Source organism: Nicotiana tomentosiformis, chromosome 10 (genome assembly GCF_000390325.3).
Source record: "Nicotiana tomentosiformis chromosome 10, ASM39032v3, whole genome shotgun sequence".
Lineage (NCBI taxonomy): Eukaryota > Viridiplantae > Streptophyta > Magnoliopsida > Solanales > Solanaceae > Nicotiana > Nicotiana tomentosiformis.
In genome coordinates this window covers 46,849,678-46,876,956 of record NC_090821.1, presented here as the reverse complement: position 1 = coordinate 46,876,956, position 27,279 = coordinate 46,849,678, and the positions used below count along the sequence as shown (strand labels likewise).

Genomic DNA, 27,279 nt, shown 5'->3' with positions numbered 1-27,279 from the left:
GTTTAATAAGAAGCTGCTACAAATTATTTCATTGAGCTGCTTGCAACCTGCCTGCATCAGCTGCTTGTAGATAAACTTCAACAGAGTACTAAATGGATAATCTTTTTTAGGAAGATTATCTATAGCGGAGTAATAAATGAACATCCACAATATAATTATTTTCATAACAATATGTATCTATTTTGTAACTCAAATAAATATTTTTAGGATATATACGTAATAAAAAACTTTATAATTTTCAGATATAAATGCAACTAGTAAATAAAAATGGGCAGCGCAAAGAGATCAGTGGTTCTATTTTCATAATTCACTATAAATATGTGTATATATTTATTGACAAAGCTGGAGAAATTTTATTCTGAAAATTTTTTTGAGCAGTTAAATTTGTGCATCTCAAATGGACGCTGAAGCCTCTCTTCAACACCCAAATCCTAGCTTGCCACAAGAACTCATCACTGAAATCCTTGTAAGACTTCCTGTAAAGTCCCTCTTACCGTTCAAGTGTGTTTCGAAAGACTGGCTTTCTTTAATATCTAGTCATGAATTTGTTAATACCCATCTTAGTTTTAATGCTAAGGATTGCGCCCGCCATAGGTTGATGTTGCAATTTGTGACTAATCTTAAACATTGTTCTGTTAGCCTTTTATTTTCTAAGTTTTCTACTGAGGCATTTGACTTGGATATTCTTACGAAAACTCCCGATGATTGTTTTGATATTGTGGGTTCTGTCAATGGGTTGATTTGTTTTTCCATTGGGGTTAATTGCTTGGTTCTGTGGAATCCATCAACTAGAAAATTTAGCATGTGCCTGATATTATGAATATGCCTGCATTGGATTTTGAGTGTCGGTCCATGTATGGTTTTGGATATGATGAGGTTAATGATGATTATAAGGTAGTGGCTGTTTTCTCTAAAATGACTAGTGCATGTGTCAGTATATATAGTTTAAAGAATGATTCTTGGAGAAGACTTGATGATATAAAGGGACGGTGGCGTACAATCGTTGGCCTAAGTTGGTGAGTAGGAAGCTTCACTGGGTCAATGTGGGTGAAGGTAGGACCATCATGTCTATTGATTTGGTTGATGAGAAATTTGGAAAGGTGGAGCAGCCCCGCTATGAAGAAGGGCGGAAAATTTTGAAGCTTGGAGTGTTGGGAAATGATTTTTCTGTTCTCTGTAATTATGACCTAATTCGAGCTGATGTGTGGGTTATGAAGGAGTATAGGGTTAAAGAGTCTTGGATAAAACTGTATACCTTCAAATACCCTAATGACCTAGAGAGCCAGGTGCTTTTTCCACCCATTTGCATGTCAAGTAAAGGTGAAATATTGCATGTGTTTGAATACTCTTTAGTGATATACAATCCAGAGAATGACTTAATCACATATCCAAAGGTTTACTAATGTTGATGACAGTCTTGAGACGGAAGCGGAACTCTACATTGAAAGCCTGGTTTCTCCTATTTTACAAAATAAATCAACAGCACAAACATTGCAGGGTGCAAAAACCCAGGTGAATGAATGTTGTGTAGGTAACAACTTGTAAGATTTTTATATTTTTTGTGTGTTGTTCAATTCTGCTTCTTTTGTCAAATATTGAACAATATATTCCATATTTAAAGGCCATCTTTACAAAACATCTGCTTAAGTATCTTGGTAATCCTTTTTGTTGTTGCATTTTTCCGAGGAACAACAACTTTTGCAAGAACATTTTTGGTTGTAGTGTTTGGTGCTTCTGCATTCTAAGTAAATGACATGGGACATTCTCTCTTTTAAGGATATATGTTGTTCCACTAGACAAAGTAAGACTAAGGCGAACTTGATTGCTAATAATAATTAGCTTATATAGTCCTTGGCAGGGTCGTTGTTTGATCTAGGGCTTTCTTTAATGTTCGTTTTTAGTGACACTTAATGAAGAGGCGGAGGAATCTCTGAAATAGTTAAGTTCTGAAATATCATCAAGTTAGGGTGTCTTTTGTTGCTGTTAATAGCTTACAATTGTTTCTTTATGCCTATCTAATCATTTTTATTAATTATTTGGTCAATCAAAAGGCTGAATCTTCTTCTCTTTGGTGATACTATTGATTAAAACCATGAAAGTAAAAGCATCCTGCAAAAGGGAAATTAGTCTCTTAGGCAATGTTACATCTCACTCTGGTAGAAATATGCAAGCTCGCTATATGCAAACAATAAACTGGGTTCAGGTATCCCTTCTATAGCCAAAATGAGAACCTCCAAGCAATGCAGTACCTCAAACTTTTCTAACTGACCATTAGTTCATCTCCAAGTTTGATTTCTTCTCCTTATTAGACATCTCATCAGATTGTAATTACGTCAGCAACAACTGGGAACTTCATTATTAGCTCTTTGACAAGAGTGATCACAATCAGCAGAATATTAACATGGAAAGCAGTAGTAGCGTCAACCACTGCTCACCAAAATGGCTGCTCAAAGCTTTTCTATTTGGAGTACAAAGCGCATCGTGTATATTGTTGAATAGTGTAAACGTCTCATTTAAAAACCTTAAATATCTGAGAGGGTTCATTTTTTTATATTTATTTTAGGTCTTAGACACATACTCTTACGTGTTAGTTTCTATAACTTAAGGCATTATGCTTCGTTCTAGGGCAATTCTGATTCCTGTTATAAGTGCAAGAAGTTCAGTGTATATATTTATAGCATGTGGAATGTGCTGACTAAATCATGCAATCCAGTTCCCCCTTGTGTCTCTGATCACTCCCCCTATGCCCTATTTTCCTGGATTCCCCATTTTGATTTGTACAAATCAAGCTCCCCCCGGTTCTTTCTAGTTATTCTATCTCTTATCATAGGGAAGCGCAAGTATTTACCAAGGTTTTGAGTAAATTTCATAGTCATACATTTGGAGATCTGTCCCTTAATTGACATTTTGGTATTGTTTGAGAGGACAATTCTGGACTAGTCAAAGTTTGTACTTTGTCCCGATAGAGAGCAAAGTTTAGTAAGTTGTTACGATTTTCTTTGGTTGCTTCAGCAAGTAAGATCAGGTCATCAGCAACAGGAACCGGACTTAGAAACTTATGTCGGTTTCCATTTCCTTTGGTTAACTTGTTCCATTTCCATTTCTCTTCTGTTATTTTCTTGGATGTACTGATGTACTAAAAGTAGTACATTATTTATTCAGTACAACCCTAAATCAAAGGTATAATGATGTTACTAAATAGTAGTATATTATTTGCTAAATATGCACGATATTACCAAATTCTGAGGCATACTGATGCACTCAATGTAAACCTAATTTGAGAGATCTGAAAATTTGAAAGAAGAAAATGAACGAGAGGAAACTTGATTGTTGGACATCAATTATCATTACATCAGGTGAAAATACTCTTTAACATAACCAAAGAAAAAATCATTACATCAGGTGAAATACTCTTTAACATAACCAAAGAAAAAGAAAACTTACATTTCCAAAGCTTACATCAATTTGAATGATCTCTTTCTTATACTCTGTCTTTAGTGGCTGAGCTGCAGGAGTGAAGTGCACCAAACAGACGAAATTGATTGCTAGATTGTACTGTAAGTCTGTAATTAATGTTAGCCCTTCAAAGATAATGACTGCGCAGCATAACATGTTCCTGGACTAACTTTAAATATCATATTAAAACACGTTATGTACAACAAGAAGTCAATCCATGGAGAGGAAAGGATTTGGCAACTTTATTTGTTTGGTTAAAAAAAATGAGGACGATGAAATAATACAAAATAGCTGCATTTGTTTTTGAGCTTTGGACTAAAAAGAGTAAAAGCCAGGTTAAATAAATTAGCCTACGCACTCAATTGTGTGTGAGCAACACAGCAGTTGCCGTGTAAGTGTTTCATGTTTAATAGCACACTTTAGTGGTAGTTCAAGTGTCTAATAGGTCACAACCTCAATTGAGATATCGAAATGAAAAATCTTGACAACTTTAGGGGTTGTTTATGGAATTGGCCTTGTTAAAACAAAAGGCAACAAAATCTTAGTAGTAATATATTAAGAGGACTTAAATTGTGTGCATATTAAAGGTAAGGGGTGTATCTGGAGTCAATTAATAAATTTTGCTCCCTCCAAAATAAGTAATAAATGAAAACTGATTCTGAATCCTGAAAAAAAAAAATTAACGATGGAGAAATGTTGGCATCCAAAATATTTAACACCATTTTGCACATTGTTTTAGAATTTTGGTACTATGGGCACAATCAAAACAGTAACACAATTTACTCAAATAAGAAAGTCATATCTTGTTGTTTAAAGTATTTTATGGGTATAGTTTAATTTAGAACAATTAGTATTATGTAGTAGTTGTTGTATCCTAATAAATATTGTAGTTAAGTAACTAAAGAGGAGGTACAATTGACTTATTTTCGATAGTTAGAGGTGTTTTTATCCTTTATTGTACTCCCTTTTGAGCTGCAGGAGTGAAAACGAAGTGCACCAATATAATGTTGTATACGGTCGAAATAGATTTCGGCCTTCGTACGATCGATCGAGGTCAAAACATAATAGATCGGAGTAAGACTTCGAGATGGGTTCCAAAGATAGAACAAACAAGCTTCGAGCCCGAGGGACCGATCAATGTCGAGCTCGAATCCAAATCGAACTATGATGCAAAGTAAAGTTATCGAGCTTATGATTCAGAGACCGACCAACACTAACCCCGAATCAATGCAAGGATCCGAGTTAGAATCGAGCTCAAGTCAAGATCGAGAGCTCGAGTCAAGACCAAAAATTCGAGTCAATATCGAGCTCATAGACAAGAGCCGTTGCAATCCCACTAGAGGAGAAAATTCTGGCAGGAATTATGGAAAAACTGATTTATCATGGGTCTCCCACTATGTATTTTTAATTATATCTAAAGTAAGATCCCTCTACTATAAAGAGGATGGTTATTATTTCTCGAATGACCAAGTTTTTGCTTACATTGTAATTCAAGCACCATATTCTCCTATAGTAAAGAGTTTTTCTTTTAAGCTTCATAAATTGATTCAACCCGTTCAGTCCTAAAAATCATCTTCTTTACAACCTTGTTTACTTTGTACTCTTTGCAATCCATATATGATATTTCTATTGATCCTTACGGTTTGTATTAAGCTATACCACATATCCATCGAACTACGTACAAATTTAACTCTATCCGTTTTTTGGGGTAAACAGTTTGGCGCCCACCGTGAGGCTAAGGATAACAGTGTTTGTTTGATACAAATCTGCAACACACACCAGTTTACGCTCGTCTTTTGAGGGTGTCTCTGACTTCGAATTAGCAATGGCAAACCCTCGATTAATGGCTTTACCTACCGACAACGAAGCTGACCTTCAAGACGAAACCAATAACTTGATGCCCAGGGCTTGAAGGCCGCTTATCGATGTTATTGAAGCTCGAGCCAAAGTACCGCTAGATGTCAACTCGCATGTGGCCTTTGAGGCAAACCAACGTTCCGAACCTGAAAATAGCATTCATGGCGGTACTCGATCTGCAGCTCGAGACTCCCATAATGTGGAGGAGAACGGAGTCAGCTTGCATATGATCTTTGAAATGTTGCAAGTCCAGCAGGTAGCGATAGCTCAGTTGCAGAGCCAAACCCAGCTACCAAGTAGACCGGAGCTCAGTCTACCTCGAGAAATTGCCCACTGAACGGAGCCAGCCGTAGGAATGTCAAATGAACAAGAATCGGGGACTACTCCCGATATTGCTAAAATACTTGAGGAGCTCACAAAGCGAATCGAAGCCAATGATAAGAAAGTGAAAACATATAATTCCAGGGTCGATCAAATCCTAGGAGCTCCGCCCATGATAAAAGGGTTGGATTCCAAGAAATCCGTACAAAAGCCTTTTCCCTCGAGTGCAGCCCCAAAACCAATCCCTAAAAAATTTCGTATGCCCGATATTCCCAAATACAACGGAACGACCGACCCCAACGAGCAAGTCACTTCTTACACGTGTGCCATCAAGGGCAATGATTTGGAAGACGAAGAAATTGAATCTGTGTTGTTAAAAATATTCTCAGAGACCCTCTCGAAGGGAGCAATGATTTGGTATCACAACCTACCACCAAATTCCATCGACTCGTTTGCCATGTTAGAAGATTCTTTTGTAAAAGCACACGCTGGCGCCATAAAAGTCGCAACAAGGAAATCGGACGTTTTCAAGGTAAGGCAAAAGGATAACGAGATGCTGAGGGAGTTCGTATCTCGTTTTCAAATGGAACGAATGGATCTTCCACCATTCATAGACGATTGGTCTGTCCAGGCTTTCACTCAAGGTTTGAACGAACGAAGTTCGACGGCGTCACGACGGTTGAAGCATAACCTGATTGAGTACCCAGCCATCACGTGGGCCGACGTGCACAATCGGTACCAATCAAAAATTAGGATCGAAGATGATTAATTGGGGTCTGAACTCGCTGCTCGAAGGGATATTAATCGAGAACAAGGTCCGATCGGGGATCGATACCGACCGTATAACTGAAACTGTAGAATTAGTGAATCGAGACATAACCTCAGACAAAATAACAAAAGAAATGATCGAGATCAAGGGTCCCGGGGGCTGATGAACAGAAGTAGGTTCGCCAGGCCTGGAGGATCTAGGGAAGCGCCTCGGTTATCAGAGTATAACTTCAGCATCAATGCATCCGCCATCGTGTCAGCTATCAGACGCATCAAAGATACTAAATGGCCTCAACCCATGTAGACCGATCCTGCCTAGAGGAATCTCAATCAAATGTGCGAATATCATGGCACCCATGGCCACAGAACGGAAGATTGCAGGCAACTAAGAGAGGAGGTAGCCCGGTTATTCAACAAAGGGCACCTTCGAGAATTTTTAAGCGACAGGGCGAAGAACTATTTCAAAAATAGGGATTTCGGCAAGAAGAACAAACAAGAAGAACCACAGCACGTCATTTACATGATCATCGGCGGTGTCGATACCCCTCAAGGGCCGGTGCTTAAACGCACAAGACATTGATTGTGAGAGAAAAGCGATCTCGAACTCAGGATTATGCACCCATAGGAACTTTGTCTTTCAATGATGAAGATGCAGAAGGAGCCATACAACCTCATAACGATGCACTAGTAATATCCGTACTTATGAATAAAACTAAAGTTAAGTGTGTGTTAATTGATCCAGGTAGCTTGGCCAACATCATTAGATTGAAGGTCGTAGAACAGCTCGGTTTACGGGACCAGGTCGTACCTGCAACCCTGGTTCTAAACGGATTCAATATGGCATGTGAAACTACCAAAGGCGAGATAGTTCTACCGACAAACGTGACCGGGACCATCCAAGAAACGAAGTTCCACGTAATTGAAGGCGACATAAGGTACAACACCCTTTTAGGAAGGCCATGGATCCACAACATGAGAGCTATACCTTCAACGCTACACCAGGTCCTTAAATGCCCAACATCGAGGGGAGTCAAAATAGTGTACGGAGAACAACCGGCCGCAAGAGAAATGTTTGTTGTTGAGGAAGCAAATCCAATATCCTTGACTTCGCCAGTAAAGGGATCGGGCTCAAAAGGGGAACGAGATACCAAATAGCAATCACAGACATCGGCCTTAACCCGACCAGATAATCAAAAGATCGACAAAGATGATGATCAAAGGATCCCTCGATCCTTCGTGATTCCCGATGATTCCGATGCTACCAAATCAACGATTGAGGAATTGGAACAAGTCACACTAATCGAGCACTAGCCTGAACGGAAGGTATACCTGGGAACAGGATTGACCCTCGAACTCAGGAAAAAACTTATTCAATTTCTTATTGATAACGTTGATTGCTTTGCCTGGTCCCATTTAGATATAACAGGGATCTCGCCGGACATAACGACACATCGGCTAAGCTTGGATCCTAGGTTCAGACCGGTGAAGCAAAAGAGAAGACCCCAGTCCGAGGTAAAACACACATTCATAAAGGAAGAGGTAACCAAACTTCTCAAGATATGGTCCATTCGGGAGGTGAAATACACCGAATGGTTAGCCAATGTAGTTGTGATGCCTAAGAAAGGGAACAAACTTAGAATGTGTGTAGATTATAAGGATTTGAACAAAGCATGCCCTAAAGATTCCTTTCCGTGATCCAACATCGATCGCATGATCAATGCCACGGCCGGCCACAAGATCCTTACTTTTCTCAACCGGGTATAATGAAATCCAGATGAATCCGGAAGACCAGGAAAAGACCTCATTTGTCACCAAATATGGAACATATTGTTATAATGTGATGCCCTTCGGGCTAAAAAGTGCAGGAGCTACTTACCAACGCCTAGTAAATAAAATGTTCGAAGAACAAATAGGTAAATCAATGGAAGTTTATATTGATGACATGCTAGTTAAGTCCATGTGCGCAAAGGACCATTTGACCCATTTGCAGTAAACGTTCGAGATTTTAAGGAAATACAACATGAAGCTCAACCCCGAGAAATGTGCTTTCGGGGTCGGTTCGGGCAAGTTTCCCCGCTTCATGGTATCAAATTGGGGGGATCGAGATTAACCCCGATAAAATTAAGGCCATCGAAGACATCACCATCATGGACAGCGTGAAAGTCATACAGAGGCTAACGAGATGGATTGCAGCCTTAGGCCGATTCATTTCGAGATCGTCAGATCGAAGTCAAAAACGTTTCTCTCTACTTAAAAAGAAGAACGATTTCGCTTGGACCCCGGAATGCCAACAGCTATTAGAGGAATTAAAATGATATCTATCGAGCCCACCTCTACTTCATACTCCAAAAACAGACAAAAAACTTTGCTTGTATTTGGCAGTATCGGAAATCACGATAAGCGGTGTCCTAGTTCAAGAAGAGCAAGGTAAGCAATTTCCCGTTTATTATATAAGTCGGACCTTAGGAAAAGTAGAAACTAGATATCTGCACCAAGAAAAATTGGCACTTGCACTGATAAGCGCCTCTAGGAAGTTAAGACCGTACTTTCAATGTCACCCCATATGCGTATTAACCACTTAACCGCTTCGTAATATTTTGCATAAGCCCGAACTATCAGGCTGATTGGCCAAATGGGCCGTCGAACACAATGGGTACGATATCGAATATCAACCCCGTACGGCTATCAAGTCTCAGATTTTAGCAGACTTCATGGCCGATTTCACGCCAGCCCTCATACCCGAAGTTGAAAAAGAACTCTTGTTAAAATCAGGTACATCATTGGTGGTTTGGACCCTCTTCACAGATGGTGCTCCGAATGTGAAGGGATCCGGGCTTGGCATCGTGTTGAAACCCCCACGGGTAGCTATCAAAACTTCTAGGTTAACTAACAATGAGGCCGAGTACGGGGCCATGATTGCAGGTCTCGAGTTGGCCAAAAGCCTGGGAGCAGAAATGATTGAAGCTAAATGTGACTATTTACTGGTAGTAAACCAAGTAAACAAAACCTTCGAGATTCGAGAAGGAAGAATGCAGAGGTATTTGGACAAATTACAAGTAACTTTGCACCGTTTTAAGGAATAGACTTTGCAACATGTGCCTCAAGAACAAAACGGTGAGGCCGATGCACTCGCAAATTTGGGGTCATTGGTCGAGGAAGAAGAGATCGATTCGAGGACTGTCATTCAACTCTCGAGGTCCGTAATCGAGGAGGGGCACACCAAGATAAACTCCATAAGCTTAACCTGGGATTGGAGAAATAAGTATATTGAATATTTGGGAAACGGAAAACTTCCATCGAACCCTAAAGAGTCAAGGGCCCTACGAACCAAAGCTGCTCGATTCATATTGGCTGAAGATGGAACATTGTACAGAAGGACGTCCGATGGACCATTGGCAGTATGCTTGGGACCGGGAGACACCGATTATGTTTCACAAGAGGTCCATGAAGACACTTGTGGGAACCACTCCGGCGCCGTATCACTGATTCACAAAATCATCAAAGCAGGATATTACTGGGATAGCATGGAAAGGGACACTAAGGAGTTTGTTTAAAGATGTGATAAATGTCAAAGGTTTGCACCGATGATCCATCAACCCGGGGAACAACTTCATTCAGTCATATCCCCATGGCCATTCATGAAATGGGGGATGGATATCGTCGGCCCCCTATCATCAGCCACAGGTAAAGCTAAATTCATTTTATTTATGACTGACTATTTCTCTAAATGAGTTGAAGCACAAGCGTTCGAAAAAGTAAGAGAAAAAGAGGTTATAGATTTCATCTGGGATCACATAGTGTGTCGATTTGGGATACCCACAGAAATAACATGCGATAATGGTAAGCAATTTATCGGCAACAAAGTAACAAAATTTCTCGAAGATCATAAAATAAAAAGGATATTATCGACACCGTATCACCCCAGTAGGAACGGACAAGCCGAATCAACAAACAAGACTATCATCCAAAACTTGAAGAAAAAGTTGAATGAAGCCAAAGGAAAATGGAGAGAAATTCTGCCCGAAGTCCTATGGGCATATCGAACAACATCAAAGTTCAGTACAGGAGCAACTCCGTTTTCCTTAGTGTATGGCTCCGAAGCCTTAATTCCAGTCGGAGAACCCAGTGCAAGGTTTCGACATACATCGGTGGAATCAAACCATGAGGCAATGAACACTAGCCTCTAATTATTAGATAAAAAATGAGAAGCGGCACTCGGTCGAATGGCTGCACAAAAATAACAAATTAAAAGGTACTACAATAGAATAACCAACCTCCGCCACTTCAGAATCAGAAACTTAGTCCTAAGGAAGGTCACCATCAATACTCGAGATCCTAATGAAGGGAAGCTCGGCCGAAATTGGGAAGGGCTCTATCTGGTCCTCGATATAGTCAGAAAGGGATCTTATAAACTCGGAACGATGGATGGCAAACCATTATCGAACAACTGGAACATATCACTCCTCAAATGATATTATTGTTAAGGTATGGTTCTCTCTTTCCTTTCGGCCATATATACATATTCGAAGCTAATCCATTGTAGGAGTTCGATCAAAGACGTCGAGACCTCAGGTTTTAAAGTACGCGTTGCACTCTTTTTCCCCTTAGATCGGCTTTTATCCTAAATGGGTTTTCCCGGTAAGGTTTTTGACGAGGCAACAACCATGTGCTACCTAAGGGCAATTCAATAGTATCCAAGGATTCTTCATAATCAACCTTGAATACTAGGGGGCATTAGCCCTCAAATATATCAAGTTCTGATGCAAGAAAGTTATTTCATAACAACAAAGTTCCAATAGGAAAAGTTGTAAGAGCCAAATGGTCAAAACAAACCATGCTCATGTAGTTGGCCCGAGCCCTGACGCAAAACATGAACACATGTATAATGACTTGCAAAGAAAAGCTCTCTTCTATACCGATATCTTATATCCAAGAACAATTCCTCTATTTCGAGATTTATTATGCAAACAGTATTGAGTTCGAATCATTCACTCGACTACTAAGCCTACGGGATACATTACTTCGAGTTTGAATCATTCACTCGACTACTAAGCCTATGGGCTATTTTTATTTCGAGTTCGAGCAAGCACTCACTCAACCATTATGCCTACGGGCTACATTACTTCGAGTTCGAATCATTCACTTGACCATTAAGCCTACAGGCTATTGTTATTTCAAGTTCGAGCAAGTACTCACTCGACCATTACACCTACGAGCTACATTACTTCGAGTTCGAATCATTCACTCGACCATTAAGCTTACGGGCTATTTTTATTTCGAGTTCGAGCAAGCATTCACTCGACCATTTCGCCTACGGGCTATATTACTTCGAGTTCGAATCATTCACTCGACCATTAAGCCTACGGGCTACTTTTATTTTGAGTTCGAGCAAGCACTCACTCGACCATTACGCCCACGGGCTACATTACTTCGAGTTCGAATCATTCACTTGACCATTAAGCCTACGGGCTACTTTTATTTTGCGTTCGAGCAAGCACTCACTCGATCATTGCGCCCACGGGCTACATTACTTCGAGTTCGAATCATTCACTCGACTACTAAGCCTACGGGCTATTTTTATTTCGAGTTCAAGAAAGCACTCACTCGATCATTACGCCTACGGGCTACATTACTTCGAGTTCGAATCATTCACTTTACTACTAAGCCTAAGGGCTACATCACTTCAAGTTTGAGTAAGCGCTCACTCGGTTATAAAGGCTACGAAGTCCAAATTTGATCAAGTTGCCTAAATCCTTGTGAAAATATTCATAAGGCGTGAATAAAATCTTCACAAGATAGGAAACAGAACAGAAGCAAGTCGGCAAAAAGGGATATCGTTATATACAAGATTGTTTACATATTTGATTACAACATAAAAATTGAGGACTAAGCTTCTTTGTTATCCCCAGGAGCGGTCTCTTCTCTATCGGGCTCCCCCCCGTTCTCGGACCCGCTCTTACTCCCATCATCATCATCATTATCATCATCGTCATCATCGGAAACCAAAGGCTTCAGCATCGGCTTCGAGTTCTTTGTCCCTTTTAATCTCTTCAGCGAGGTCGAAACCTCAAGCATGGATCTCCTTGAGGGTCTCCCTCCGAGATCGGCACTTAGCAAGTTCAGCGACCCAATGTGCTCGAGTTTCGGCAGTCTCGGCTGCCTCTCTTGCTTGGACCTGGGCAGCTTCAGCATCGGCCCGGTAGACGGCCACGAGTGCATCCGCACCGGCCTTTGCCTTTTCGGCGTCAGATTCAGCCTTGGCAAGTTCAGAGGCCAACCGAGCCTCGAGCTCCTCTATTCTTCTTGCTTGGACCGAGCATTTCTCCTTCATTTTTTGAAGTTGGTTTTCGGCCGATGACAATTGGGCTCGAGCAGTTTCTTTCTCTGCAGCAAAGCGGTCCATTCCTTCTTTCCACTTCAAAGACTCTGCTTTTATCACATCGACTTCTTCATGGAGTTTTCCGATCATCTTAATTTTATGCTGTAGCTATGAGACCGAAAAATTAGCCATCGTTCCGGTATCGAGCCCATAGGCTTTTAAAAGTATTATTACCTGCTCGGACAGATCAATCTGATCTTGGTGAGCCTTGGCCAACTCAGCTCGGAGGTCTTTTATTTCTTCCGCCCTTTGGCCTAAAAGAAGTTTTAGGGAGTTCCTCTCCTCCGTAACCCGTTGAAGCTCGGCCTCATATCGACGCAGCTTGGTTCGGGACAGAGAACATGATTCTCGATGAACTGCCACAGCCTGCAAAGAAAGAAGAAACAAATTTAGAAAAGAAAAGCAAACTTAAAGGTAACGCCATATAATTTAAGGCTTACCTGATTCAAAGCCTGCTGCACTCCGTGAAAAAGATTTGATACATCACTTGTATCGGTAGTGTCCTCGACACCGATAAACAGGTCACGAAAAGGATCTTCTCCATCATGAGGCCTATCTAATTTGAGGGCCCCCAAAGCTTGGTGTCACGACCCGAAATTTTCCACCAACGGGACCGTGATGGCGCCTAACATTGCTCTTACTAGGCAAGCCAACGTTAGAGAATCATTTACCAATTTCTTATTTCCATTCCGTAATTAACATTAATTAACTACAACGAAATATAACCAATGCGGAATATCATAAATTTGTATTAACTACCACCACCCGGATCTGGAGTCGCAATTCACTAGCATTCTAGAATTTACAACAAGTAATAGTCTGAAAGAAATGCAATTGTCCGAATGAAAGAAAACAGTAAGACATAAAGGATAGACGGGGACTTCAAGGTCTGTGAACACCGACAGATCTACCTTGAGTCTCCGGACAGCGGACCAGTAGAAAATCTCGATCAACCTGAGCCGGTGTCAAAATTTGCATAGAAAGTGCAGAGTGTAGCATCAGTACAACCGAACCCATGTACTGGTAAGTATCGGACCTAACCTTGGCGAAGTAGTGACGAGGCTAAGACAAGACACCCACATATAACCTGAACAGTATAATCATGCTAGAGGCAACAACAATAAGTAAAACAATAATGCAGAAATAATGGGAGGGGAACATACAGTGGGGGAATACAACATAAAGAGTGAGAATAATGAAAGGTCATAATTAAATTGGAAATCCTTAAACGAATTGAGCAATCAAGACAGCAAGGAAAACTGCACGGCATCACCCTTCGTGCTTTTACTCTTTTCCTCACAATATAAAGAAATTATGCACGGCATCACCCTTCGTGCTTTACACTCTTCCTCACAATATAATTAAATTATGCACGGCATCACCCTTCGTGCTTTACACTCTTCCTCACAATATAATTAAATTATGCACGGCATCACCCTTCGTGCTTTTACTCTCTTCCTCACAATTCATAGAATCAATAACAACGGATAGAGAGTAGTTTCACAAGAAATCAATATTTCATAAATGATTACTTTCACAATTTAACATCTCAACCTCGAATCAATATTCATAATTTTATCGACCTTGTGGAACCGGATACAATCCTTCCAATATTTCAACAACAATAATAAGCATGGATAGACATATATAAGACTACAAATTTGAAAGAAATAAAATTTTACTCGCATGCTATGACTCGACCACAACGTATAGATGCTCGTCACCTCAACTATACGTCGTATTCAACAACAAAACACGTAGCAAATACTCACACAATACCTATTCACTCAAGCCAAAGTTAGACACAACACTTACCTCGCTCCGAAGGCCACTTAATTCTCAATCACAACTTTTCCTTTGGAATTCACCTCTAAACCACTCGTATCTATCCAAAAATGACTCATTAATATCAAATATTGCTAAAGGAATCAATTATATTTCATAAATTAAATTTCCAAAATTTTCCTCCAAAAAGTCAAAAAAATCGATCCCGGGCCCGCTTGGTCAAAACCCGAGGTTCGGACCAAATTCATTCACCCCCGAGCCCGAATATATAATTGGTTGTGGAATCCGACCTCAAATCGAGGTCTAAATTTCCAAATTCCCGAAATCTCTAGTTTCTACCCTAATCCCTAATTCTACCATGAAAACTCTAGATTTTTAGTTAAAAATTCAAGAAATATAATGGATAATTGAAAGAAAATGGTTTAGAATCACTTACCAATACTTTGGGAAAGAAAATGACTCTTGAAAATCGCCTTTACCCGTTTGGTTCTTGAAAATGCTGAAGAAATGGCTCAAACCCGTGTTTGGAGTCTGTTTTAAGCCACTGGACAGGCCTTCATCGCGTTCGCGAGAGGCCTGTCGCGATCACGATGCACAATGGACTAAGGCCTTCACGTTCGCGAGTTTTCCTACGCGTTCGCGTAAGACAACTCCCCCCTAGCCTTCGCGTTCGCGACCCAGTGGATGCGTTCGCATAGAAGAACATGACCAACCCTCCCCCAGGTCCCCAAGTGCTTCGCGTTCGCGATGGTCAGGTCGCGTTCGCGAAGGGTAAATCCTCCATCATTTTGCGTTCACGACCAGGCCTTCGCGTTCGCGAAGAAGAAGTATTAGCCTCACCAGTTTACTCTTGGCGTTCGCGAGAGGACCTCCGCGAACGCGAAGAAGGATATGCCAGACACCAGAATCTGCAGAAACCAGATTTTTCCCAAGTCCAAAACATCCCGTGGCCTATCCGAAACTCACCCGAGCCCTCGGGGCTCTAAATCAAACAAGCACACAAGTCTAAAAACATCATACGAACTTGCTCGCGTGATCAAATCGCCAAAATAACACCTAGAACTACGAATTTAGCACAAAATCAAATGAAATTCTCAAGAACACTTTAAAATGCATATCTTCTCAACTGGACGTCCGAATCAGGTCAAATCAACTCCGTTTCTCACCAAATTTCACAGAAAAGTCTTAAATATCATAAAGAAACTGTACCGGGCTCCGAAACCAAAATACGGACCTGATACTGACAATGCCAAACATCGACCAATTCTTAAAAACAATTAATTTTTAGACTTTTAATTTTTATCAAAAATTCATAACTCAAGCTAGGGACCTCCAAATTCGATTCCGGGCATACGCCCAGGTCCCATAACTCGATACGGACCTACCGGGACCGTCAAAACACGGATCTGGGCCTGTTTACCAAAAATGTTGGCCAAAGTCAACTAAAATCAACTTTTAAGGCAAAAATTTTTATTTTCATTAGTTTTCAACATAAAAGCTTTCTGGAAACCTGCCCGAGCTGCACACGCAATTTGAGAAGGGTAAAAATGAGATTTTTAAAGCGTAAGAGCACAGATTCGAGTTCTAAAGCATAAGATGACCTTTTGGGTCATCACAATCTCAACCTCTAAAACAACCGTTCGTCCTCGAACGGACATAGAAAAGTACCTGGGCTGGTGAAAAGGTGGTGATATCTACTCCGCATATTGGACTCGGACTCCCAAGTAGCTGCCTCAATAGGCTGACTTCTCCACTGCACTCAAACTGGAAGGTAACTCTTTGATCTCAACTGACGAACCTGCCGGTCTAGAATGGCCACCGGCTCCTCCTTGTAAGTCAAATCCTTGTCCAACTGGACAGAGCTGAAATCTAACACGTGGAATGGGTCACCATGATATTTTCGAAGCATAGACATATGGAATACCGGATGAACTGAGGATAACCCTGGAGGTAGCGCAAGTCTATAAGCTACCCCTCCCCCTCCCAGCTACCTCCCCCACTCTCTAGAGGATCTCAAATGGCCCGATATACCTAGGGCTCAACTTGCCCTTCTTCCAAAATCTCATAACACCCTTCATGGGCGATACCCGAAGCAATATTCTTTCTCCAACCATGAATGCAATATCACGAACTTTACGGTCAACATAACTCTTTTGCCTGGACAGAGCTGTACGAAGTCGATCCTGTATAATCTTGACCTTGTCCAAGGTCTCCTGAACTAAATCTGTACCCAATAATCGAGCCTCCCCCGGTTCGAACCACCCAACTAGTGACCTACACCGTCTACCATATAATGCCTCATAGGGAGCCATCTGAATGCTCGATTGGTAGCTTTTATTGTAGGCAAACTCCGCTAATGGCAAAAATTAATCCCAAGAAACTCCAAAGTCAATAACACAGGCACGGAGCATATCCTCTAAGATCTGAATAGTACGCTCGGATTGCCTGTCCGTCTGAGGATGAAATGTTATGCTCAACTCAACCCGCGTACCCAACTCATGCTGAACTGCCCTCCAAAAGTGCGAGGTAAATTGCGTACCTCGATCAGAAATGATAGACACGGGCACATCATGTGCCTAATGTGGATGGACTTCGTGAGTTGATCCTTGAGGAGTCCTACAGTTCCCGGTATTCTATTCATCCGGGCACTGCCAAGATGTATCAGGACTTGAGATAACATTATTGGTGGAGGCGAATGAAGAAGAACATAGTTGCCTATGTATCTCGGTGCCTAAATTACCAGCAAGTAAAGTTCGAGCATCAAAGACCTGGTGATTTACTCCAGAGGTTAGATATTCCTGAGTGGAAGTGGGAGCGTATCACTATGGACTTTGTTGTTGGACTCCCACGAACTCAGAGGAAGTTCGATGCAGTTTGGGTCATTATGGACAGGCTGACTAAGTCAGCGCATTTCATTCCCGTGGCAGTTACCTATTCCTCGGAGCGGTTGGCAGAGATTTATATTCGTGAGATCATCCGTCTTCATGGTGTGCCCGTGTCTATCATTTCTGATCGAGGTACGCAGTTTACCTCGCACTTTTGGAGGGCAGTTCAGCCTATTTCCATTCTGCCATATCGCATGGCCCCGTCAGAGTTGAAAGAATTGAAAGAGCAGTTACAAGATTTGCTTGATAAGGGCTTCATTAGACCTAGTGTCTCGCCCTGGGGTGCACCTGTGTTGTTTGTGAAGAAGAAAGATGGATCGATGAGGATGTGTATAGATTATCGGCAGTTGAACAAAGCCACCATCAAGAACAAATATCCATTGCCGAGGATTGATGATTTATTTGATCAGCTTCAGGGTGCCAAGGTGTTTTCAAAGATTGATTTAAGATCTGGATACCATCAGTTGAGGATTAGGGCATCCGATGTTCCTAAGATAGCTTTTCGGACTCGGTATGGGCATTATAAGTTTCTAGTGATGTCATTTGGGCTGACAAATGCCCCAGCAATATTCATGGATTTGATGAACCGGGTGTTCAAACCCTACCTGGATTCTTTTGTGGTTGTGTTTATTGATGATATCTTGATCTATTCCCACAGTCGAGAGGAGCATGAGCAGCACCTTCGGATCATTCTTTAGACTCTGAAAGATAGCCAGTTATATGTTAAGTTCTCAAAATGCGAGTTTTGGTTGAGTTCAGTTGCTTTCTTAGGTCACGTTGTATCAGCAGAGGGTATTCAGGTGGATCCTAAAAAGATTGAGGCAGTTCAGGACTGGCCTAGACCCACATCAGCTACAGAGATCCGTAGTTTCCTGGGTTTGGTGGGCTATTATCGTCGATTTGTAGAGGGGTTTTCATCCATAGCAGACCCGTTAACCAGATTGACCCAGAAAGGTGCCCCGTTCAGGTGGTCAGACGAGTGTGAAGCGAGCTTTTAGAAGCTCAAGACTGCTTTGACTACGGCACCAGTATTGGTGTTACCCACAGGTTTAGGATCTTATACAGTATATTGTGACGCATCTCGTATTGGTCTGGGTGCGGTATTGATGCAGGGTGGCAAGGTTATTGCATATGCTTGGCGGAAGCTGAAGGTTCACTAGAAGAATTACCCTATTTATGATCTAGAGCTGGCAGCCATTGTTCACGCGCTGAAGATTTGGAGGCACTATCTTTACGGCGTGCCATGTGAGGTATTCACTGATCATCAGAGCTTGCAGTATTTGTTCAAGCAGAAGGAACTCAATTTGAGGCAGAGGAGGTGGCTGGAGCTATTGAATGACTATGATATCACTATATTGTATCATCCCGGGAAGGCCAATATGGTGGCCGATGCTTTGAGTAGAAAGTCAGTTAGTATGGGTAGTCTCGCATATATTCCAGTTGGTGAGAGACCGCTTGCATTGGATGTTTAGGCCTTGGCCAACCAGTTCGTAAGGTTAGATGTTTCTGAGCCCAGCCGTGTTCTAGCTTGTACAGTTGCTCGATCTTCTTTATTTGAGCACATCAGTGATCGGCAGGATGACGATCCTCATTTACTTGTCCTTAGAGACACAGTGCGGCACGGTGGTGCCAAGCAGATTACTGTTGGGGATGACGGAGTTTTGAGGATGCAGGGTCGTATTTGTGTGCCTAATATGGATGGACTTCGTGAGTTGATCCTTGAGGAGTCCCACAGTTCCCGGTATTCTATTCATCCGGGCGCCGCTAAAACATGGATCCGGGCCCGTTTACCAAAAATGTTGACCAAAGTCAACTAAAATCAACTTTTAAGGCAAAAATTCTTATTTTCATTAGTTTTCAATATAAAATCTTTTCGAAAACCTGCACAGGCTGCGCACACAAATCGAGGAGGGTAAAAATGAGATTTTTAAGGCTTAAGAGTGCAGATTCAAGTTCTAAAGCATAAGATGACCTTTTGGGTCATCACACTTGGGCCTCCCGAATCGCCCCTGCGGAAAAAGCAGGGAAGGTGGGCGAGTCTTCGATTGCTACTGCCCCAAGTGAATCATCTGGGGCATTCTCTTCGGTTCGAAAAGATTCGAGAAGAGTCCCTTCAGACATATCCCCCATCTGTTGGCTTCGATGGGGAGCGTCTTCGATCTCCAACAACTCGGGGACTCTGCCCGAATCTTTCTACGATATATCCTCAGTTCAAGGCGGAGCCTTATGAACCACCATAGATCCAGCTGCCTGTGGAACGTCGGTGGTCTTCTTCGTTCGGGCCGCCAGCACAGACCCATCGTTCTCTTCTTCTTCTTCATCCCTTAGATGCAGAACTGATTCTACGGTCAAAGGGATGATGTTCTTGTTCGGCTTACGAGCCGTCCTCTTCTTCAGTTTTTGATCTTCGAGGACGGGGGCTCTTTTCCTCTTATTATCTTTCACCGGCTTTGGGACAGAGGCCGAAGCCTCTTCCTCGACTGATGAGGGCCTTAAAACCGCATCTTTACCCACACCTACACACGAAAATTTTTATTAAAGTGTGTGAAAAGCATCTTATTCAAATTATCAAAAGATACGAGAAAGGTGCTTACCGTGATTTTTGGCCTCCCATCGGCCCTTCGACAAGTCGCGCCATGAGCGCTCGGCATAAGAGGAGGTCGAAACCAGATCACGTACCCAGTTCTTGAGATCGGACACTGCGCCGGGCATCCAGAGAACCGCTGCATCACAAAAGGGGAATATTGGTGAAGGAAATGAAAGGATAAAATAGTAGGAGATAACAGCAGAATTACACTTACGCTTCATGTTCTACTCCTCGGGAAAAGGCATCCTTTCGGTCGGAATCAAGTCCGAAGTCCTTACTCGAACGAATTTACTCATCCAACCTCGATCCTTATCCTCGTCTATACTCGAGAACAGAGCCTTGGTAGCTCGACACTGGAGTTTTATTAACCTTCCTCGAAAAAGGCGAGGATGGTATAATCGGACAAGATGATCAAGGGTGAAAGGCATCCCCTCGATTTTACTCACAAAATATCGGATCAAAATAACGATCCGCCAAAAGGAAAGATGTATCTGGCCTAGGGTTATTAGGTATTTACGACAAAAATCTATGATAACGGGGTCGAGAGGACCTAACGTAAAAGGGTAAGTATACACGCTTAAAAATCTCTCACGTGAGTAGTAATATCCTCTTCGGGAGACAATACTACCACTTCTTTGTTCTCCCAGTTACAATCTTTTTTTATTCGCTCGATATGCTCCCGGGTTATCGAACAAATATATCTCGATACGGGCTCACATCGGCCAAGAACCGGCGAACCTTTATCGAGTTTGAAATCGGAAGTAAGAACACACGCCGCCGAAATGCACTCATCAAGCCGTGGATCCACCGATGTTTTGTCGGCGGCGGATTGGGAAGAAGAAGCTTTTTCTTTTTGGGGGACGGTTTTTGATGTCTTCACCATTTTGGATTTAAAAAAAGGTAACAAAGATTTGGTGGTTTAGAAGAAGAATCTTGCAAAGAAGAATCACAGATTTGCAAATAAACTCAGAGAATACGAAAAAGAATTTGGGAAATTTGGAAGATTGAAGATGTAAAAGTGATAAATGATAAAAGAAAGGGCCATTTATAGATTAAAGCAATGGCGGTTCAGTATCAGCGGTGGCCGACCACCGTCTGACATGCATTAAATGCCTTGAAAGACTAAATCGACGGGACAACTATCACGTGTGTCATGGTCGAGCCCAATATAAACGTCAGCTTATAATCCGATCGAGCCGTTGAAAAATCATATCGTTTCTCACCACATCCTTCCCGAGAAACGAGGGGACTATCTGTATACGGTCGAAATAGATTTCGGCTTTCGTACGATCGATCGAGGTCAAAGCGTAATAGATCGGAGTAAAACTTCGAGATGGGTTCCGAAGATGGAACAAAAAAGCTTCGAGCCCGAGGGACCGATCAATGTCGAGCTCGATATCATTATCAAGCTCAAATCCAAATCGAACTATGATGCAAAGTAAAGTTATCGAGCTTATGATTCAAAGACCGACCAACACTAACCCCGAATCAATGCAAGGATCCGAGTCAGAATCGAGCTCAAGTAAAGATCGAGAGCTCGAGTCAAGACCAAAAATTCGAGTCAATATCGAGCTCATAGACAAGAGCCGTTGCAATCCCACTAGAGGAGAAAATCCTTGCAAGAATTATGAAAAAGCTGATTTATCATGGGTCTCCCACTATGTATTTTTAATTATATCTAAAGTAAGATCCCTCTACTATAAAGAGGATGGTTATTGTTGTGAACAACTAATTTTTGACTACACCCAAATTCTATACTATTTTAGTGTAAATATTTATTTTAGGTCTAATTTTTATATTTTAAACTTTTATCTTACTTTTAATAGGTTTTATTTAAGAAAATTAAAAACTACAAAAAATATTCACATTCTTAGAGTATAAGTTTTGTTCTTATTTTTATATAGAAGAAAATTCTTCTAATTTTAAATGTAAGTTATAGTATTTTTCTTAGTATAATTTAAACTTTAGTGTAAATATTTAGTTTTCTTATGTATATAATATTTAAGTATAAAAGTAGCTGACTAATACTTTTAGCTATGCATTTTACTTTTTCTTTTTATTCATCTCAAAAAAAAAAAAGAGTAAAAGTTATTTTTTTTAAAAAGGCAACTAACGAGAAGAACAAAAAAGTAACAAAATAAAAAATACAAAAGTTTCTCCTACTAACTATCTAAACACTCACCCCATAACTTCCACTCTCTCACGTCTAGCACACACCCTCATATATTTTCTCACCTCAATCCCATGTAAATCAACTCCTTTGCACATTATCAGGTAACTACCAAAAGTTTCTTTATAAAAGAGGAGGACACATTTTGAACAAAGGGGGTCCAATTTTTGAAAAAGAGAAAATTTTGAACAGGAGAGGAAAACGAAAATTGAGAGAAAAGGAAGAAAGTCATCGTTGATTTCCATTCCTAAATTGAAGCTCTTGTCTTCTCTGTACACAACAAAAGGTTAGAAATCTATCAATAAAAGATTCTTTCTTTTTAATCTATTTTTTTCTTTAAGGCTTCTATTTTGGTTTAGTTTTATCTAAATGTTTCATTATTTTCTCTTTTGTTTTGTTTCTGTTTGTCTGTTTAAAATTAGTTTTTTTAAGTAGTTAGAGTTTGTTCTTAAGTGTTAAAGTCACATAGGGATTAAAGTTTAGATCTTTAAGGTGTAATTGAAAAGAATATACTTTGGTTTACTACTTTACTCAGTTACTGTAGTTTGGATGACTATATATATTTTATTCTTTTTTTTTACCTTGCCTCAAAATTAAAAGTTAAAATTTGTTTATATCTAATTTTTCAGCATGTCCTATTCACTATTGCGAGGCTAAGATATTCTTTCCTAGCTTTTGTTTTGGTGTTAAAATGACGCTATTGCTAAATAAGTAAGAGTATTTAATCAATAGAATTATGTATGATGTTGTGTTATTCATTAATAAGTAGTTTCTGATGCTTTAAATTAAGTTGACAATGAGTTTTTTACTGACCATTAATTTACGGCAGTATCACCTTTCAAAAAGATAATTTTACTTCCCTTCAAAAATTTATGTAAGATCCTTGTATCATGTTTTGGATTTAGATTTTATTTGAATCTTACTTTATGCGTTGTTTGGAATTTTTTTTATTTTGTTTGTAAGACTCACGAGAGAAGTGGGTGACATTTTCATTGATTAGTTTTACGATCTTTCTTTAGTGTGATTAATAGTAAATATCTATATTTGGTTTGATTTGTGATTTGATTTATTATTTTTAATATTTTTTTATTTTAGCATGTTTGGATTCTGATTTGGAGCTGATAGAGATAAAAAAAGATAGATAAATGGAATACTCTAAATACGCTAGTATGCTTTAGGCGCGTGTTAACCAATCAATTATCGTGATTATGTACACGTTCGCGTGACATAGTTACGATTTCCCAAATTAAAGGCAAAGTATGTGTTCGCGCAACTTTGACAAACCAATCTTAAAAATAATAAAGTGTTATTAATTGTGTACACGTACGCGTGACATGATTCATGATATACCAAACAAAATGAATACACGTACGCGTGATTCGTTTCAAGATAACTCTATAATTACGAATAATAAAGCAATTAAAATCGGTAAAAAGGTAAATGTACATAGGTTCTAAAATGAGTAATTAAATAATTTAATTAAGTCAGGTATGATTAAACCGACCGTGCTAAAACCACGGAATCCGAGAGTGCCTCATACCTTCTCTCGGGTTAACAAAATTCCTTACCCGGTCTTCTGTATTCGCGGACCGTAATTCGGAGTCAAAACTTCCTCGATTTGGGATTTCAAATAAACCGGTGACTTGGGACACCAGAAAGTATCCCAAGTGGCGACTCTGATTAAATAAATAATTTCATTTCGAATAATGTCACTTAAATTGGAAAAACTCCTTTCTTTCTTATCCCACGAGAAAAGTGGAGGTGTGACAATTGCAGAGGACCAAGTTTTTGCTTACATTGTAATTCAAGCATCATACTTTTGGAAGGACCAAGTTTTTGCTTACATTGTAATTCAAGCATCATATTCTCCTATAGTGAAGAGTTGTTCTTTTAAGTTTCATAAATTGATTCAACCCGTTCAGTCCTAAAAATCATCTTCTTTACAACCTTATTTCCTTTATACTCTTTGCAATCCATATATGATATTTCTATTTATCCTTACGGTTTATATTAAATTATAACACATATCGATAATTACATACAAATTTAACTCTATCTATTTTTGGGTATACATTATTCTTCAATTTGGTATTATCCTTTTCTTTCTTCATCTCCATTGTTCTTGTCAACTAAACTCTCAGATACCCAGCATTTCCATTTTCTTTTTGCGGCAACACTTTTTTTGTGCAATCCAAGTGGAAGCTGAACGGAGCAAACCCACAAGCCATGCTCAAATTCCATCACTGATATCCTTGTATAAGGCTTCAAGAAAAGTTTCAATGTTGACAAACCCTAGCTTGCCCCAAGAACTCATTGCTGATATCCTTGTAAGTCTTCCTGTGAAATATCAATTGAAGTTTAAGTGTGTTTCAAAAGACTGGTTTAGTTTAATATCTACTCCTGAGTTTGGATTGCACCGGCCATAGATTGATGCTGAAATTAGATAAATTTGATTCACTTAAGTTCAAATGTCTTGACTCTTGAGCAGAATCTTAAACATTGTTCTGTTAGCTCTTTATTTTACGGGTCTGTTACTAAGACATTTGACTTGGATTATCCCATGAAAAACATCCGTAATATTGTTGGTTCTGTCAATAATTTAATTTGTCTTTGCATTGGGAATGATGACTTGGTTCTGTGAAATCCATCAACTAGACAGTTCAAACAACTGCGTATGAAAAGATGTTAAGTTACATGTACATCTTTGGTTTTGGATATGATAAGGTTCATAATGATTACAAGGTAGTGCATATTTCCTCTAGATTCACTCATGGCTATGTGGATATATGTAGTTTAAAGAGTGATTCTTGGAGAACACTTGATAACTTTCAAGGAGGGCTGTTATTCGAGCCTTCAGCTAAGTTGGTGAATGAGAAATTTCACTGGGCAACTATGGATGGTGATGGTTGGGGCATTATGTCTATTGATTTGGCTGATGACAAGTATTGGAAGATGGAGCAACCCCTCTACGGAGAAGGAGAGTTTCATTTGAAGCTTGGAGTGTTGGGAAGTGATTTATCTGTGCTCTATAATTATGAGCTAACTCAGAGCTGATGTGTGGGTTCTGAAGGAGTATGGGGTTAAAGAATCTCAGACGAAATTGTATACCATCAACTATCTTAATGACCCTAAGTACTGCGTGCTTTCTCCACCCATTTGCATGTCAAAGAAATCTGAAATTTTGCATGTGTTTGAATCAACTTTAACGATATACAATCCAGAGGATGACTCAATCAGACATCCAGTGGTTACTTACGTTGATAGGCTTGAGGCGAAACTTTACATTGAAAGCCTGGTTTGTCCAATTCTACAAAATGAACCAACGACACAACATTGAAAGGCTGAACAACTCAGGTAACTGACTGTTGTGTAGCTAACAACTTGTAAGTGTCCGTACATTTTTGCTTCTTTTGTCAAATATGGAAAAATGCATTGCATATTCAAAGGACCATCTTTACACCACATCTGCTTAGAGATTTTTGTTGTCCTTTTATTTTTGCATATTTTTGAGGAACAACTTTTTACAAGAACATTTCCCATTGTAGTGTTTGGTGGCTTCTGCATTCTGTAAAAGACATTGGACATTCTTTCAGTTTTTCAGCAGTGTTTGAAGGTTACATGTCATGAATTTGTGGCTTCAGATCCTATGCTTCTTGTATTACTGCAGGTGAATTTTGGAGTTTTATAGGGGTTGGGTCCAGAAATGTGCGTATGGTCTTGGCATGCGTTCATCTTATTTCTACAAGCATGTTGGTGTATCCTCTTCAACGTGCTGATTTGCTTATCCAAAATATTCTGAAATTTTTTCACTTCATATTTTTCCCCTGTACAGATAGGAAGATCAACTTCTCTGTATTTTTCAATCTATACACTCCTGAGTTGTTTTTTCATATACTTTGACATACTTTGCTTCCTTTTATTCAACTGTTATGAAACCTTGATCACCTCTAGATGTAGGAAGCAATGATATCCTTTCATCCTGTCAATAAAATCTTCTTCTATGGGTCAGGATATCCTTGCATGAACTTTCACATCCTCAGATTTATTTTCTTTGTAATGTAATACAAGGCACACGACTCGTGAGCAAACTAGAGAATTTACATGAAGATTTCTCTTGGTTATGTCTCCGTAAAAATTGAACTGGTTGATGTGTGCTCATTTGCATACTAACCTTTAGGGGTGTAAAAAAACTGGTGCTTAGCTCTTACATTGCCTTATCAATAAGAATGACGACTTATACTTTCATATTGTGAATGATTGCAGGTTGATGTGTTGTATCATGCACCTGTGCAGGGAAGCAAACTAACAAGCTGATGCTTTGGCAAACAACTCCACTACTACTACTACCACCACTATAACTACTTCTACTTGTATTAGATGCGGTTGATCTATCTACTGCTACTACCATTGTTATGAATAAATGTCCGTACTTGCTGTAGTAGTGACCAGGAGGGGCTAGTATATTATAATACCCCTCAAATTTTGTTGTTGATCAGGTCACTAAGTAAGCATTGATACTTAATGATATGTAGCTGATCCTAATGATTGGTTACCTGTTACGGTGGTGGAGCCAAGAATTTGAGTAAACAGAGCAAAAAAAAATATATTTTTGCCCTTCACTTGAATGTTTACTAGTGTCAAAGGTTCAATTGGTTATTTTTAAAATATATATATATTTGCCTAGTATAATTTTCTGGCCATGGGGATTCAATTGAAACTCCTTGCCAAAAATCCAGTATTTGAAGTCCGTGGGTGGGGAATAACAAGGTGTCTATCGCCTCTTTTTGACAATAGATTTGGACTTAGTATAAATACTATATACTAGTATCTGTTAAAACGAATTTCAATTCACCTAGAGTCGAAGACAGTGGGTGCATCTGCCCACACTGCGGTCCTGGTAAATCAAGCTCATTGTATTGTCAAAAGCTCTTTGTTTTGGACACAAATGGACATTTCCCCTCCTACAAACTTTTCCTGCTATTGGAAAAAGTTGTTTCCTTGTTTTCCAAACAAGATGGGAACTGAAAAAGATCAAATAGCATACAAGAATATGGGCTGTCAATGGTAGATA

At 40.0% G+C, this 27,279-nt stretch overlaps 1 protein-coding gene across 11 annotated transcripts; it reads left to right on the top strand.

Moving 5' to 3' along the window:
- The first annotated feature begins 346 nt into the window (after nt 1-346).
- On the top strand, nt 347-26,850 carry LOC104100651 (uncharacterized). Of its 11 annotated transcripts, none has more exons than XM_070187741.1 (5): nt 347-466; nt 936-1,320; nt 1,416-1,512; nt 25,001-25,591; nt 26,472-26,850. In XM_070187741.1, the coding sequence occupies exons 2-4, from the start codon at nt 1,065-1,067 to the stop codon at nt 25,260-25,262; spliced, it is 615 nt and encodes a 204-aa protein (XP_070043842.1). In that variant the 5' UTR covers nt 347-466; nt 936-1,064; the 3' UTR covers nt 25,263-25,591; nt 26,472-26,850. The 11 variants fall into 11 exon arrangements, 6 of the variants coding, with proteins under 6 accessions (XP_070043842.1, XP_070043845.1, XP_070043843.1 ...); XM_070187744.1 differs by lacking the exon at nt 347-466 and adding an exon at nt 25,876-25,913 and having other exon boundaries at nt 817-1,320; nt 25,001-25,562; XM_070187742.1 differs by lacking the exon at nt 347-466 and adding an exon at nt 25,876-25,957 and having other exon boundaries at nt 817-1,320; nt 25,001-25,562.
- Nucleotides 26,851-27,279: the final 429 nt, after the last annotated feature.